Here is a 13486-nt window from a genome sequence, read left to right as displayed (position 1 = left end):
TATACTAATACCAAGGGCAAATGCACTACACACTCCGAATCTTGAGCCAAATGTCGTAAGAGAGCCCATATAGTCTAAAAGAACCAATGAATACACTGGTAGCTTTTGACCTGTAGATATAGCTGCATTAGATTCACAATTACAAGATAAAACAAAAATCTCAGTAGGGACTGTAATTAACTGAGAGATGCTGAAACTCCTAATCCAATGTCTACATAACCATGATTGGTAATATTAAAGGTCAGGAAGACTGGCCATGATCTGTGAATATAAAATAGAAAAACCTTAACTCGTAACATTACAGATAGTTCAACTTTAACATGACTAATACTTGTTTTTTTTCACTGTGGAAAATTGAGCTCTCTTTGTTTATACAAGTGGTGAACCCCCTTTGAGGCTACCCTCTAATGTAGGTTTCAGGCACTATGGAGGGGTATTTTATACATACCTGACTGACTAGCAGGTTGGTCTCCAGTCATTATAAAAATGTAGTTGTTAGTAGTTACTACAAAATCCATTTCCCAGTATGAGAACAATCCTGTATAACAATAGTTTATGCTTTCAATAAAATTCACACCAAGTTACTGACTGTTGAGTTTTTTTATAAATTAGACTTCCTTAGTGAAGCCATATTTAAGTGGATATAAAATGTGGTTTATTATGACCTGTACCTCAAATCATTCCAAAAGTGAAAGAAACAGCTCAAACAACAAAACAGATGTAAATGTTTTTACTAGTTGAAGAAATTTTCAATATTGCCATATAAAAGTAAAACTTAACATCAGGTTTTCATAGCCATGTATGTCAGCACAGATGTAGATTAAACTCAGACAGAATGGATACAGCATTATTTGTCAAGCCTGAAGTTTACTTTTTTTAGTTTGAGGCAAGCTATTGAAGTTAGACTATTCTCAATAAACATAAAATACATTAACTAAAAGGCATTCACATCATATGTAACTACTGTGTAATGACCCTTTAACTTGACCTTAAATGTTTACAAAAAGACAAAAAAAAAAAAATAAAATTTACACGGCTTGGCATTACTATGAAACATTAACATTAATCTACCGATTTCCTCTAACCTTCATAATGATATTTAAAAATGCATTATATGGCTAGTAAATTTAGCAAGGTCAAAAATTACTTCAATGGAGAAATGACGCAGGATTTACTATACATACTAAACTATACATCCTTGTGAACTGTACTGTGGAACATTAACATCTCCAATGACTTTCATGCACATATGCCTATAGTTCCATACATCATCTAGATTACATAAATGTAATTTTCACAAGTCTGAGTACTGTACAAACAAAAATGAGTGAGCAGTTCACAGAACTGTAGAAACAGAGCAAATTGTATGAACATTAACAGACCAATTCAGAATTTGGGTAAAACACCAATATCATATTTCAACGTGGATAAAAGCAGTTAGGCCTATGTAAAAACAACAATGAATTGCATGTACAGTTGATCTTATCTTAACAAATAACATTCAAAAAAACGGAATGATTTTGAATAACCTGCATTGCAGGAAACTGAGTTATCAGTAATTCAACCTTCATTCATTTACTGAGCTTTGATAGGGAAAATGGGTTGGTGACTGTGACTGAAGAGATTCTGTAGAAGCAGCACCATGAGTCCTCTGATGCTCCTCCAAAAGATTTAGAAAAGCAAAGGCTTTGTCACACTCTGTGCATTCATAGACCACTTGTCCTACATGGGTTTCTAGATGCTTTTGCAAATGAGCAAACATGGTGAAGGATTTATAGCACATATCGCACCGGTACTCTCTGTTGTCCTCACTCAGGTTTTGATGTTCAGCATGTTTCCTTTTATGTTTTGCAAGATCTTTTGCTGTAAGGTAGGTTCTGCTGCATATTGGGCACTGGTGTTGCCTTTTTGCATCATGCATTTTACGGTGAGATACAAGAGCCGGTTCGGTTTTAAAGGATTCTGAGCACACATCACACTGGTAAGGCCGTTCACTGTGTATCTGCTGGTGCTGCGTAAGGTAGCGTTTCTTCGTAAAGTCTTTTTTACAAACCAAGCACTTGAAAGGACGCGGATCCTCATGATGCTTTTTATGGTGCTCCATTAAACTGCTATTTGAGGAGAACCGTCTTTTACAGATAGGACAAATAATAAAGTCTTCTCCAACATCAACCTCCTCCTCTTCTTCATCACCTGCTTGAAAATGAGGCCCTGAACTCTGCTTCTTGGAGGAAGAGCCAGATGGCTCTGAACGGCGCTTTTCTGAAAAGGTCAAATTTCTATTACTACAGTGGTGTTTGCGGAAAGCATCACTTCCAAGAAAGCTGTCTCCACATTCCGTGCATTCATACTGAGTAGCAGCAGACAAATGACATTGTTCATGTTCATCAAGGTCCTTCTTAGTGGGAAAAGTCATATTACAAACACTGCACATGTGAGAATGAACAGAGAGGTGATTTGCGAGGTCCAAGGCTTGGTAAAAACTCTCTGGACATATGGGGCACTGGTAAATTTTGTCACGCTTTACAGTTTCTACACGGACCATCTTTTCACTGGTAGGAAAGTTAGTGTCCTTGGAAGCCTTTTCATTCCCATGGCTTCGTAAATGAGTGCGAAAAAGGTGGTGGTGGGTGAAGCTCATGCTGCAATGATTACACTGATAAGAACGTGGACCCGACAGCTGATGGCTGAGCTGATGCTTTTTTAGGTGAAAACCATGTAAAAAATGCTTGTTACATTCAGGACATGAGTATGGGCGCTCTTTTGCTGGATTGCAGCCATGTTCTGAGAGTTGCTCTGGGTCTGAAAATCTTACTTGACAAATTCCACAGCGATACTTGTACTGCTCAACATTACTTGAGATGGCAGGAGTCACTTGCATTGTTTGAGGCGGTTTGGGGGGAATCAATGGTGGAAGCTCCTCTTCTTGCTCTGTGTGCATCTTGCGATGTTCTGCCCGACTTGTTTTGCAGGAAAAGGTTTCATCACAAAGGTCACATGGAAAGTTTTCATCACGGTGGGTAACCATGTGCTCAGCTAGTTCCGTTGAGCGTGTAAAGCTCAGGTGACACTTGGTACAGCGGTGAGGACGCTTTCTGATATGTGTCTGCTTGTGTTTGCGCAGGGAGAAGAGCGAGACAAACCCTTTACCACACATTTGACACTGAAACTCTGACTTGTGGCACCGCTGATGTTGTTGCAAGTTCGCAAGCTGAAAAAAGCACTTCCCACATTCTTCACACTCAAAGGGTTTTTCACCGAGATGACAAAAATTTCTGGAGTCTTCCTCATCTGATTCCTGACTTGCACTGCCAGAAGATTTTTTCAATTCATTATCAGAGAGGGATTTGATAAAATCCTCTTTGTGTTTTATTCTGCAGTGCTTCATGAATGACTTTTTTAACATATAGGTTTTGTCACATGGTTCACACCTATATACTTCAGGCTGCTCCGTTCTTACTTTCACACTAGATTCTTTTGAGTTGGGTGGGTGTGCGCGCAAATGAACCATCCTGTGGTGAATGGTCAGAGCTTTAGCGGTCCAAAACCGCATCTTACAACTGTTACAGGCAAAGGGACGACTAGGGTCATGACGAGATCTATGAATGTCCAGGTCAGATGGAAAACGAAAACTCTTGAAACAAATTTCACAAGTATTATCCATTTTTTCCTGATGCTGCATTTTCACATGCTTTTGCAATATACCAGCTTGAGCAAAGACTTTATTGCACACATGGCATCTGTGGATATCTGATCTGCGCTCTTGATCCTCACGGCCATGCTCCTCCAAATGACTTATGAGTCTCAGTCCATCGGTGAAACTCTGATCACACTCAGAACACTGATACTTGTGAATAGAGACATCATCTTTCTCTGCATCATTTTCCTGGTCTTGATCTTTACATGAGAATTTAGTCTGCAGTACTCCAGTTCCTGTTGTATTACAACCCTTGTTAAATACTAGAACAGTGTCGTTTAATTCACCTGCACTTTCCATCGCAGATCCATTATTCGAGATAACTGTGTGACCTGTACATTTTCTTCTGTGTTTCTCCATTGTCTTTCTGGTCCAAAAACCAACATGACATTTTGTGCAAGAAAGCGGGTACACTCCCTTATGTATGCGCATGTGCATACCCAGGCCAGCACTTCTGGAAAACCGCATGTTGCACTGTGGGCATTTAAGAGGCTTGATAAGGTCTGTGTTTGTACTTGCACGCCATTCCCTTGTGTTTATCCGACTGCTGCTTTCTTGGTTCTGTCCATATCCCTCATCAACCTGCTCTTGCTTTATGACTTGCATGCGACTTGATACCAATTGCTGCTGATCGTTATTTGACTCTTGTCGCTGATCAGATCTATGCTTTGCTAAAAAATGCTGCTGGAGCTGGGAGAACAATAAAAAACGGTCACTACAGTTAGCACAGGAAAAACCTTTTATCTCGGTGGGGGTCTTGTCTTTTTCATTTACCTCTTGAGATGATCCGGATGATTTTGAGCTAATGACACACATCTTCTGGTGTACAGACAGTGCGTCCCGGGTAAACAGGTCACCGCACTTATCACAAAGAATTTTTTCTTGATTTTCTCCCTTTCCATTGCATTTAGCCAAATGTCGTTTCAAATAGTCTGTTCTGATGAAATGCTCTCCACAGTTGGCGCAGCCATATGGTTTTTCCCCTGTATGAAGACGTACATGCACCTTCAGTTGTCCAGATAATTTAAAGCGTCGAGGGCAATACTCACATTGGTATTTAAATTTATTCATGTAGTGTACCTGTATACGTTGCAGAAGTTTGGATGTTTCTTTGCATGGTTGGATTTGAACATCATTCTTGGCAGGCGGCACACTTTCCTTTGAAATCTTTTTGCATCTGATTGTGAGGTTGTGCCTCATCAAAGTCTTTTTAGAACTGTAAGTTTTGCCACATCTTTTGCAGGGAAAAGGTTTATCGGTGATATGGAGCATGGACATATGACGCTTTAGATCACTCGGGGTGGACAACCGCTTTGAGCAAACTTTGCATTGCAACATGTCACCATCTTCCTGGGTTTTGCTTTGGGGACTTGTGCTCAAGCTGTCGAGACTTATCTTTACAACTCGTACCTCAAGTTGACGCTTTCCTCTGCAGCGGGCTTGGTGCAGTTTTAAATGATCATAGCGTGAGAAACAACTTTCACAAGTCTTGCACCGATATGGCTTGACTTCTGTATGAGTGAGAATGTGGCGTCTTAGATATCTGGCCCTCAAAAAAGATTTAGTGCAAAATTTGCACTTCAATGCCTCACCATTTTCTCCAGGGACCACAGTGCCCTCTTTCTGATTTTTTACTTCAGCAAACATTGATTTAATTTTCTCAGATCCTCTTAAACTCTCCAATCTATGTTCCTTGCACACACCATCACAAAATGCCTCATGTTGCAAGTATTGATCCTGACTGTCAAATTTCTGTCCACAATGCATGCATGCATATGCCGTTTCCTTTGAATGAAGAGACAGATGTCTCTGTAGAAAACTGCTAGATCTAAAACATTTAAAGCATTGTGGGCATTTCTGCTTAAATTTGCCCTTCTCATTTGTTCCTGTTCCAGTTTCCGTTTCAGTATCAGTTTTGTTCTGCTTGCCCTGGCACTGCTTTTCGTGACCATTTCTGTAGTTTTTTCTAGTAAAAACTCTCCCACATTTTCTGCAAGCAGGTTTCATCTGGTCTCCATTGCAGAGCTCCACATGATCCTTAAATTTTCTTTTCCTGTAAAACTTCCCACACTTTGAGCAAGGGAAAACTGTCTTGGCCAAGTGGGCTCTCTCATGGAGTTTCAAATTGTTTGGAAAACGAAAGGAATGTGGGCAGTATGAGCAATTATAGGCTTTGTTGGTCTTTTTTGAAGAAGTGTCTACACCATGTTCTGCCTGTAATTGTTTAGCATTTGAGGTTTGTAATGGAGGTGGTTGCTCCGCTGTACATTTTTCCTGATGTAATTTAAGAACTTCCTTTCTGTGGAAGTGCCTGCCACAAGTTAGACATGGAAAAGGCTTTTCACCAGTGTGAAGGCGAATGTGACGAATAAGCCCAGTACGACTCGAGAAATGGCGTTTGCAGAACTGACATTTGGATGCAGAAGGTCCAGGCATATGAGTTAAACAATGCTCACTAAGTGCCTTTGAGTCAATGAAGGCTTCTTGGCAGAGACCACATTTGAACTCCTCTTTGTAAATTTCTTGTACCTTTTGAGGTGTAGCTTGGTCCTTTGGAGGGAGAAGTTCCTTAAGTTTGCGCCTTCTCTCATGCACAGCCACATGTCGAAGCAGAAATACTGGAAACTTGAACTGCAAAGGGCAATCAGGGCACTTAAGCATGCCTTTTTTTGGATGGGACTGTCTGTGTTCTAACAAATCTCCAATAGACGGCAGAACCTCCCAGCAGACTGAACACTGTACATTCCTCCTGTGCACATTTTTGTGAGCCATTAGGTGTCCATGCCTGGCAAAATTTTTACCACAGTCTAAACAACGAAAAGGTTTGTTTCCTTTATGAAGTCGTAAGTGCTTTTTTAAGGAGTCAGGTGAAGCAAAGGCTCTTCCACAGAAGCGACAAGAGAAAGGAAGTCTTGTGTCATCAGCACATTCTTGGCTAGTTGGTCTTTGCCCAGGAGAGCTTGAACTTTTCAAATTAACAGCATTACCACGCTTGTGTTTGATTGCCTTTTTGGCATGTCCAAGCAATTTATGCTTTGCTAGATGGCCGTAGAAACCAGACTTGCTAGAATACTCCGCTGGACAAAAAGTGCATTTGTACTGCAATGCTTTTTGCGAGGACACAGTCAATGGTGACTCTTTGTCCTTTTTTTTGGTACTGTTAAGTTCCTCTAACTCTTTTCTTTGTTTTACCTTTCCTTTGGCTGTATAGAGTTTAAGTTTAATGCAGGTTTGCTTGATGTGTCTATTGCGGTTGCTGGCCACAGTAAACACATCTTTACACAAAGGGCATCGATACTTATCACCAATCTTTCCTTTGCCTTTTTTCATGTATTCATTGAGACACTGTTGACGCAAATGACGTGTACGATTGTAGGAGTACTTGAAAACGTGAAAACAGATTGGGCATTTAAACTTTGGTGGCAACTTGCTATCTGGAACTGAAGATTTTTCTTGTGGGACAATCTTTTGAGAACACTGCTCTCTTTTATGTTTGTTAAGATTCCAGGTATATTTGAATGCTTTTCCACAGTTGTCACACTTGAAGGGCTTCTCATCCGAGTGTGATCTAAGGTGTGCATTCAGTTGCGCTCTGAGCCTGAAAGTCTTTCCACATACTTCACAATGTATTCGTTCATGTGATAGGCTTGTCTTACAAACATCCATTAGTTTCACAAAGCAATTACGAAGTTCTACATTGGAGCCAACTGTTTCAACCACGTCTGCCATGTCGCTCTTTTCATGGCTTGATTCTGAATGATCTGCAGTCTGTAAACAAGGGTCTAGTATCAAAGGTGTGCATGTTGCTTTACGCTTGTGTCTTTGACATTTGTGAGCATTAGGAAAGTATAATCCACAACGGTCACATCTATGATGTGTGACAACTCTGTGCTTCAGCTCATGTTCTTCATAATAAGCTTGTCGAACAAAGGACTTCCTACAGTACCTACATATGAACTTTGCTTTCTCCTCAGTTAGCCCTTTGGTATGCGAGGGGGATGGTTTTATCTTGTCATTAAGCTCGGCTTTCCCACAAAAGTGTTGTCCAGCCAATGTACCACCAGTGAAGTAACTTTCACAAGTGGAACAATACTGAGACTTATGGAGAGAATGCATGCAGTGGTAGTGCTCAATTAGTTCATCTACACTTTGTGCTGACTCTTGGCATTCAGAGCAATGGTATTTTTTTCCATTACAAGTTTTTTTCTCAGTTGTCTTAAGGAGAACAACAGGCTGCAGTTTTCCCTTTTGGGTCTTGAAATATGACAAAGAATCTTTGCTTGAAATGGTGCCATTGCCAGTCAGACATTTTTGCGGTCCAGGATCTAGCGAAGTCCTGGATGTTTGGTCTGTACCGAGTACTGGTGGATCTTTTGGTGCATCAGTTCCCTCATCCATCTTATTATTAGATTCAAAGGCAGTTTTCAGAAGAACTGGTGGTTCAGTGCGATTAAACGGACTGCACTCATTGACTTTGTTTGCATGTGCATGTTCCAGGTGTTTCAGTTCCTCAGTGTTCTGCGCTGTAGATTTTAAACCAAAACAAGACTCAAGGAATCCAAAACTACTCCGTTCAACTTGTTCATCATCAGATGTAAAACATTTCTGTCCTACTAGCTGAGAAGAATTTCCATGGACAGGTTTTGAAGAGATACTTTTAGGATCGGGTTTGTTGCTTTCCAATTGACAGCTATCAACAGAATTTTGTCCATGTCCAGATACCCCAACTGTCTCTTGAAATCCAGGTTTTGATGATGTGCTTTTAGTATCTAGTTGGTTGCTTTCCAATAGACAGCCATCAAGAGAATCTTTTCCATGGCCAGATATCTCAATTTTCCCTTGAATGTTGGGCTTTGAGGATGTGTTATCAGGATTTCGGTTCATTACATCTAATTGGTAGTCACCAAGTGAACATTTTCCATCACCAGAAATCACAAATGTTTTTTCAGGTTCAGGATTTGATGATGTGTTTTCAGGATCTGGGGTTGTCCTTTCCGATTGGCAAACACTTAGTGAATCTATGGTTGGGCAAATGTTTTCATCCCTATTAGAAGTCGATGAAGTATCAATATTTGCATGATTTGAGGCACAAGTGGAACCATCCTGAGAGGTAACAAACTCTTTGCAATGATCCAAAAAACATTCCAAATCACAAGTCAATTCCCTTTCCTCAATTTGCTCATCTTTTGACAAAGGTACTGCACCATTCATATTGTCCACATCTTGTACTTCCGTACATGGAACCTCAGCATTTGTAAGTAGTAACCCCTCACTACAGTCACTACCAGTTTGGTTTACACTTTCATTGCTCTCACCTGTGGTCACTGGAAGTCCAGTGTCCTGCTGTTCATTTATTTCACTCATAACTGCTTCCACAGTACTATGGCAGACCTCAGCAGAAGATAAGTGCATTGTATTACTTGAAATCAGGTCTCCTTCATCTGAAGGCTGACCAGCCTGGTTGCTCAGGCCCGATGAACTCAAATTGCAATCAAGATTTGCTTCCGTGTCAGAGCAGCTGCTAATATCGGAATATTCGACAAGACTAGCATTTGTCTCAAAAGCAGATTCTAATATGGCCTTGTCAGAATGTGCTTCCAATGTGGACTCAACCTCTACTGAGTTAGGCAAGAGACAGGGTGTAATGTTACCATTATTTTCTCCTTTATCCCCTGGCTTATCCTGTTCAAGGTCAGCCGAATTCATTACATCTTGCCAACATGATTCGTAGCATGTGTGCGGCAGAGAACCAGACACCAAGTCTTTTATGTCTGATTCAGCAATGTCTTGCAAATCCATCATGCTTGAAAAGTTCTCCTTCTCAATTAACTGTTCTATCTCATGAGCAAAGCTCTCCTCTGATTCCACTGGAATTCCATTACAGTCCATAGTTCCAAAAGAAGTTTCCGGGCTCTGTTTAGATAGAATTTGTGCTTGCTGAAGTGCATTCCATGTTTGAGCCATCCTGGTGTTCTCCTCCAAGGACTAGTTCTCCTTAAACTCTGAAAGACAAATGTCCATGTGATTACCAAAAAGCACATGTTTGGAAGTAAAAATATGCAGTAAGAGAAAATGAAATGCTCACCACACTTATCCACTACATATCAGTGGGAACATTATAGCTGATTTGACCAAAGCCCTGCATAAAGAAAAAGAAAATCTTTCAAAATCACCATATACAAACCATAATTACTAATAAAAACCACCGTTTTCATGAACTAGTATAAATATGCATAAAAATCCCCATGTTCAAAGAAAAAAAAAAACATGCACACATTACTGCCAACTAGTAGTACTGCAACACCATTATGCTAAAACAGCAGCAATGAAATAATGTGATCTGAAGGTAATGGAAGCACTAACTATGCAATCTAATTTTGGAGTTGGACAAAATGAGGTTTCCTCATTACAAAAAGAAATTATAAAAGTCCTACAAATAATATTTAATGTAGTCATTTTAAGTGACTTATTCTACATGGAGGGGTTGCTCCCTCATGTTGTTGAGATGACATGAGGACCAGTGGTAGCTGTTAATGCTACCACCATTATAAAGAATACCAAGAAAAACAAAAGTAAATGAAGAGTTTGGTTACAAAACACGATAAACGGCATTTAAAAAAAAATGGAGTTTCCGTCAAAATCAGTATTGTATCTGGTCGGGATTGAAAAGTCCATTTTAAATTTTACGCAAAATGCTATATCCGCCGAGTTATTCTGTCATGTTTTCTCCCTTTCTTTCCAAACCGCGACAAACGCCAGTCTCCCTTCTCTGCAGAATGCGATATATCTGCTCAACCAATCACAGCACACCATTCCATGCACTCTAGACAGTAATGGCGGCGCTTTGAATACACCCGGCATCCTAGTTTTCCTCATCTATTTTGTACTTTGTGATCAACAAACAAACTTAGGGCTGCACGATAAATCGCATGTGATTGTCATGCGCATCTCATCAGTAAAGCCGGTTCTGTGATTAATAGTAAATCTCCATCATGTGCTTTCAGATGGATACACAGAGCCGTAGATCACTGACAAGCTATGCAATATCGCATTCATAATCGCAGATGAGTCGCATTCGATTATGAATGCGATATTGCGTAGCTTGTCAGTGTAAGTGTTTTTATTAATGCCACTTATGTTTTTTGTTAATACAGCTTATAGCACTAGTCAACTAAATGAACGTAACATGGCAAAGATGAATGCACTTTTGGAAGTTGAATGTAAGGGAAATGTCATTTTGGAATTTCTGTGGTCTAATGTGATATTGTTGTTCATGTTCATGAAAAAACAAACAAAAAAAACACAAAATTCTTACTTTTCATTGAAGTAAAACAATTGAAAGTAGGGGGGGAGGGTCACATTATGAAATAAATGCGTTTCTCCAATGCATGTTGGCCACAATTATTTGCACCCCTAGAAATTCTTATGATTAAAATATCTCTGAAGTATATTTCTATTCATATTTCCATTTTTTTAGCACACCAGGATGACTAGGAGCATGAAATTGTCCAGCAATGACTTTCTGTTCCACAGGATCATAAATATGAAGAACACAAAGGCCAAATTCCCTTAATCATCCATCACAAGGAGTAAAACCAAAGAATATAGTTCTGATGTGCAGCACAAGTTTGTTGAGCTTCACAAAATAGAAAGTGGCTGTAAGAAAATAGCTAAAGCATTGAAAATACCCATTTCCACCATCAGGGCAATAATTAAGAAGTTCCAATTAACTAAAGATGTTACAAAAAGGATGTGTGTCTATATCGTCCTAATGAACTGTGACTCCAAGGATCACAGCTGGAGAATTGAAGATTATAGTTGAAGTTTGGGTTTGAAGAAAAATCCTCCTTGCTTATCCAAAAACAAACTCCAGAATCTTTAATGTTGTGGGCATATTTTTCTGCCGGAGGTCCTGGACATCTTGTTCAGATACATGGCATCATGGATTCTATCAAATACCAAAAGATAAAAAATCTACACCTGAAGGCCTCTGTTAGGCTATGGCTGGATCTACTATCAGGACAATGATCCAAAACAAACATCAAAATCAACACAAAAATGTGTCACTGAGCACAAAATGAAGCTTCTGCCATGGCTGTCCCAGTTCCCCGACTTGAACCCTATAGAAAATGAGTGGGGTGAACTGAAGAGAAGAAGCATCAACATGGAGTTGGGAATCTGAAGGGTCTGGAGAGATTCTGTATGAAGGAATGGTCTCTGATCTCTTGTCAGGTGTTCTCCAAACTCATCAGGCATTACAGGAGAAGACTCAGAGCTGTTATCTTGGGAAAAGGATGTTGCAAAAATTGGGTGCCAATAATTGTGGTCAACGTTTCATAATAAGATTAAATTATGAAGATTAATTATCAATTTAATTATGCAGATTAATTTTCACAGCCACCTTTGCTCATATTTACCAATCATGCCAATTTTAGTGGAGGGCACTGTATAAAATGTGAAGAGAGAGCTTCAGGTTTAACAGGTCAACTGGTAGCAACAAAATGGCCATGAAGCGCCACCAGTGGTCTACTGAAATCTTCGGTTCACACCTAAGGTTTTTGTAAATTGTCAAAGAGAAGACTGACTGGTTCTCTTATTGTGAACAACCCTCTACGGACACAATGATGCTTGAGTCGCCATTGGCTAGCACATTTTTTATTTTACTTGCCAGACTTTTTACATGAAATGCATGAATGATGCAACTGAACAAAAATAAATAAATAAATACATTAAACAAAACATACTTTGTCTGTCTGAATTATTCTTTATGGTTGCATATGGATTTAATCTATTATTTCTTAGCAAATGGCTTTCTCTTGCCACTTGACTTCAGCCACCTCTCCACAGCTGATGATGGATCATACTGCTGAAGCTCTGGGCCTTCTGTTGAAATGAGGATCAGGTCTGAAAGGCGTGAGGATGCGCGTCTGCTGCGGACATCTCTTTTTTTTCTCTTTTGGGCACTGAAGGCTCTTTCGCAGTTGGCAGAGCTGATTGGGACAACAAGTAGAATCTGAACAAGATGAAGAATGTTTTGCATCTCATCTCTGTAGGGTTGCTTCAGCAGCAGCGTCTGGTACAGGCCCAAGTAGGACTTGCCATGAAGATCATTAGACACTCGCCTTTTCAAGCGTCTCCATTCCCCAGGGATTTCTTCAACTTGACATCCAGATTGCCTTGACAACAAGCTTCTCTCTGAACCATTCAGTGAGTACCTTCAGCTCCTTGTTGCCGAACAATAGATCAAGTTGTTTTCTGTCATCATGCCACTTGTCATGGTTGAATATTGCAAATGCTGACATCACAGCTTGTGCATTTTGATCTTTGTTAACTCCAAGCAGGTTATCCAATTTAGCATGAAGGTGTTTCTCAAAGGCTGAACATGCATGCTCCATCTGTTTTCTCAGATTGTCCATCAGGCTCTCTCTTTCCCCTCACAAGTCAATGCCATTTAAAGTTGTGATATGAGCACCAGGAGTTTGCTTTTCCAGACACTGTGTGATGAAAGTTTCCAGCATACCATCTGGGAGAGGGTTGGTTTTCATGTAGTTAAGACTGGTCAAACATCTCTCAACTGCAGCAACAACACTTGGTAGGATGAGGTCTGCCTTCTGTAGAGTCTGACTTAATATTGCTATCTCATGCAGCACATCAGCCAGGAAATGACAAAATGCAACAAACTGCAGATCCCTCATGGTATTGAAAACCTTTTTCCCCCTACCAGCAATGTCAGCATTGTGACTGGTTTGGGCCAAATTCTCCATATGAATGGCAACAGCTGCATACTGC

The 13486-nt window shown here is 40.0% G+C and overlaps 1 protein-coding gene across 1 annotated transcript in view; it reads right to left on the bottom strand.

Annotated features, from left to right (window-relative positions):
• Positions 1-1567: 1567 nt before the first annotated feature.
• Positions 1568-13486, bottom strand: part of znf1035 (zinc finger protein 1035) — a 32893-nt gene continuing 20974 nt past the window's right edge. The window contains exons 3-5 of the mRNA XM_016445755.1: positions 9783-9836; positions 2816-9699; positions 1568-2698 (exon numbers count right to left, since the gene is read on the bottom strand). Of these exons, the coding sequence (XP_016301241.1) occupies positions 1568-2698; positions 2816-9661 (7977 nt within the window). The 5' untranslated portion in view covers positions 9662-9699; positions 9783-9836. The remainder of the gene's footprint in view (positions 2699-2815; positions 9700-9782; positions 9837-13486) is intronic.

This window comes from Sinocyclocheilus anshuiensis, unplaced genomic scaffold, assembly GCF_001515605.1.
Source record: "Sinocyclocheilus anshuiensis isolate Anshui unplaced genomic scaffold, SAMN03320099.WGS_v1.1 scaffold43, whole genome shotgun sequence".
Classification (NCBI taxonomy): domain Eukaryota; kingdom Metazoa; phylum Chordata; class Actinopteri; order Cypriniformes; family Cyprinidae; genus Sinocyclocheilus; species Sinocyclocheilus anshuiensis.
Note: the sequence above shows the minus strand (reverse complement) of the source record. Positions and strands in the feature narration are given on the sequence as shown.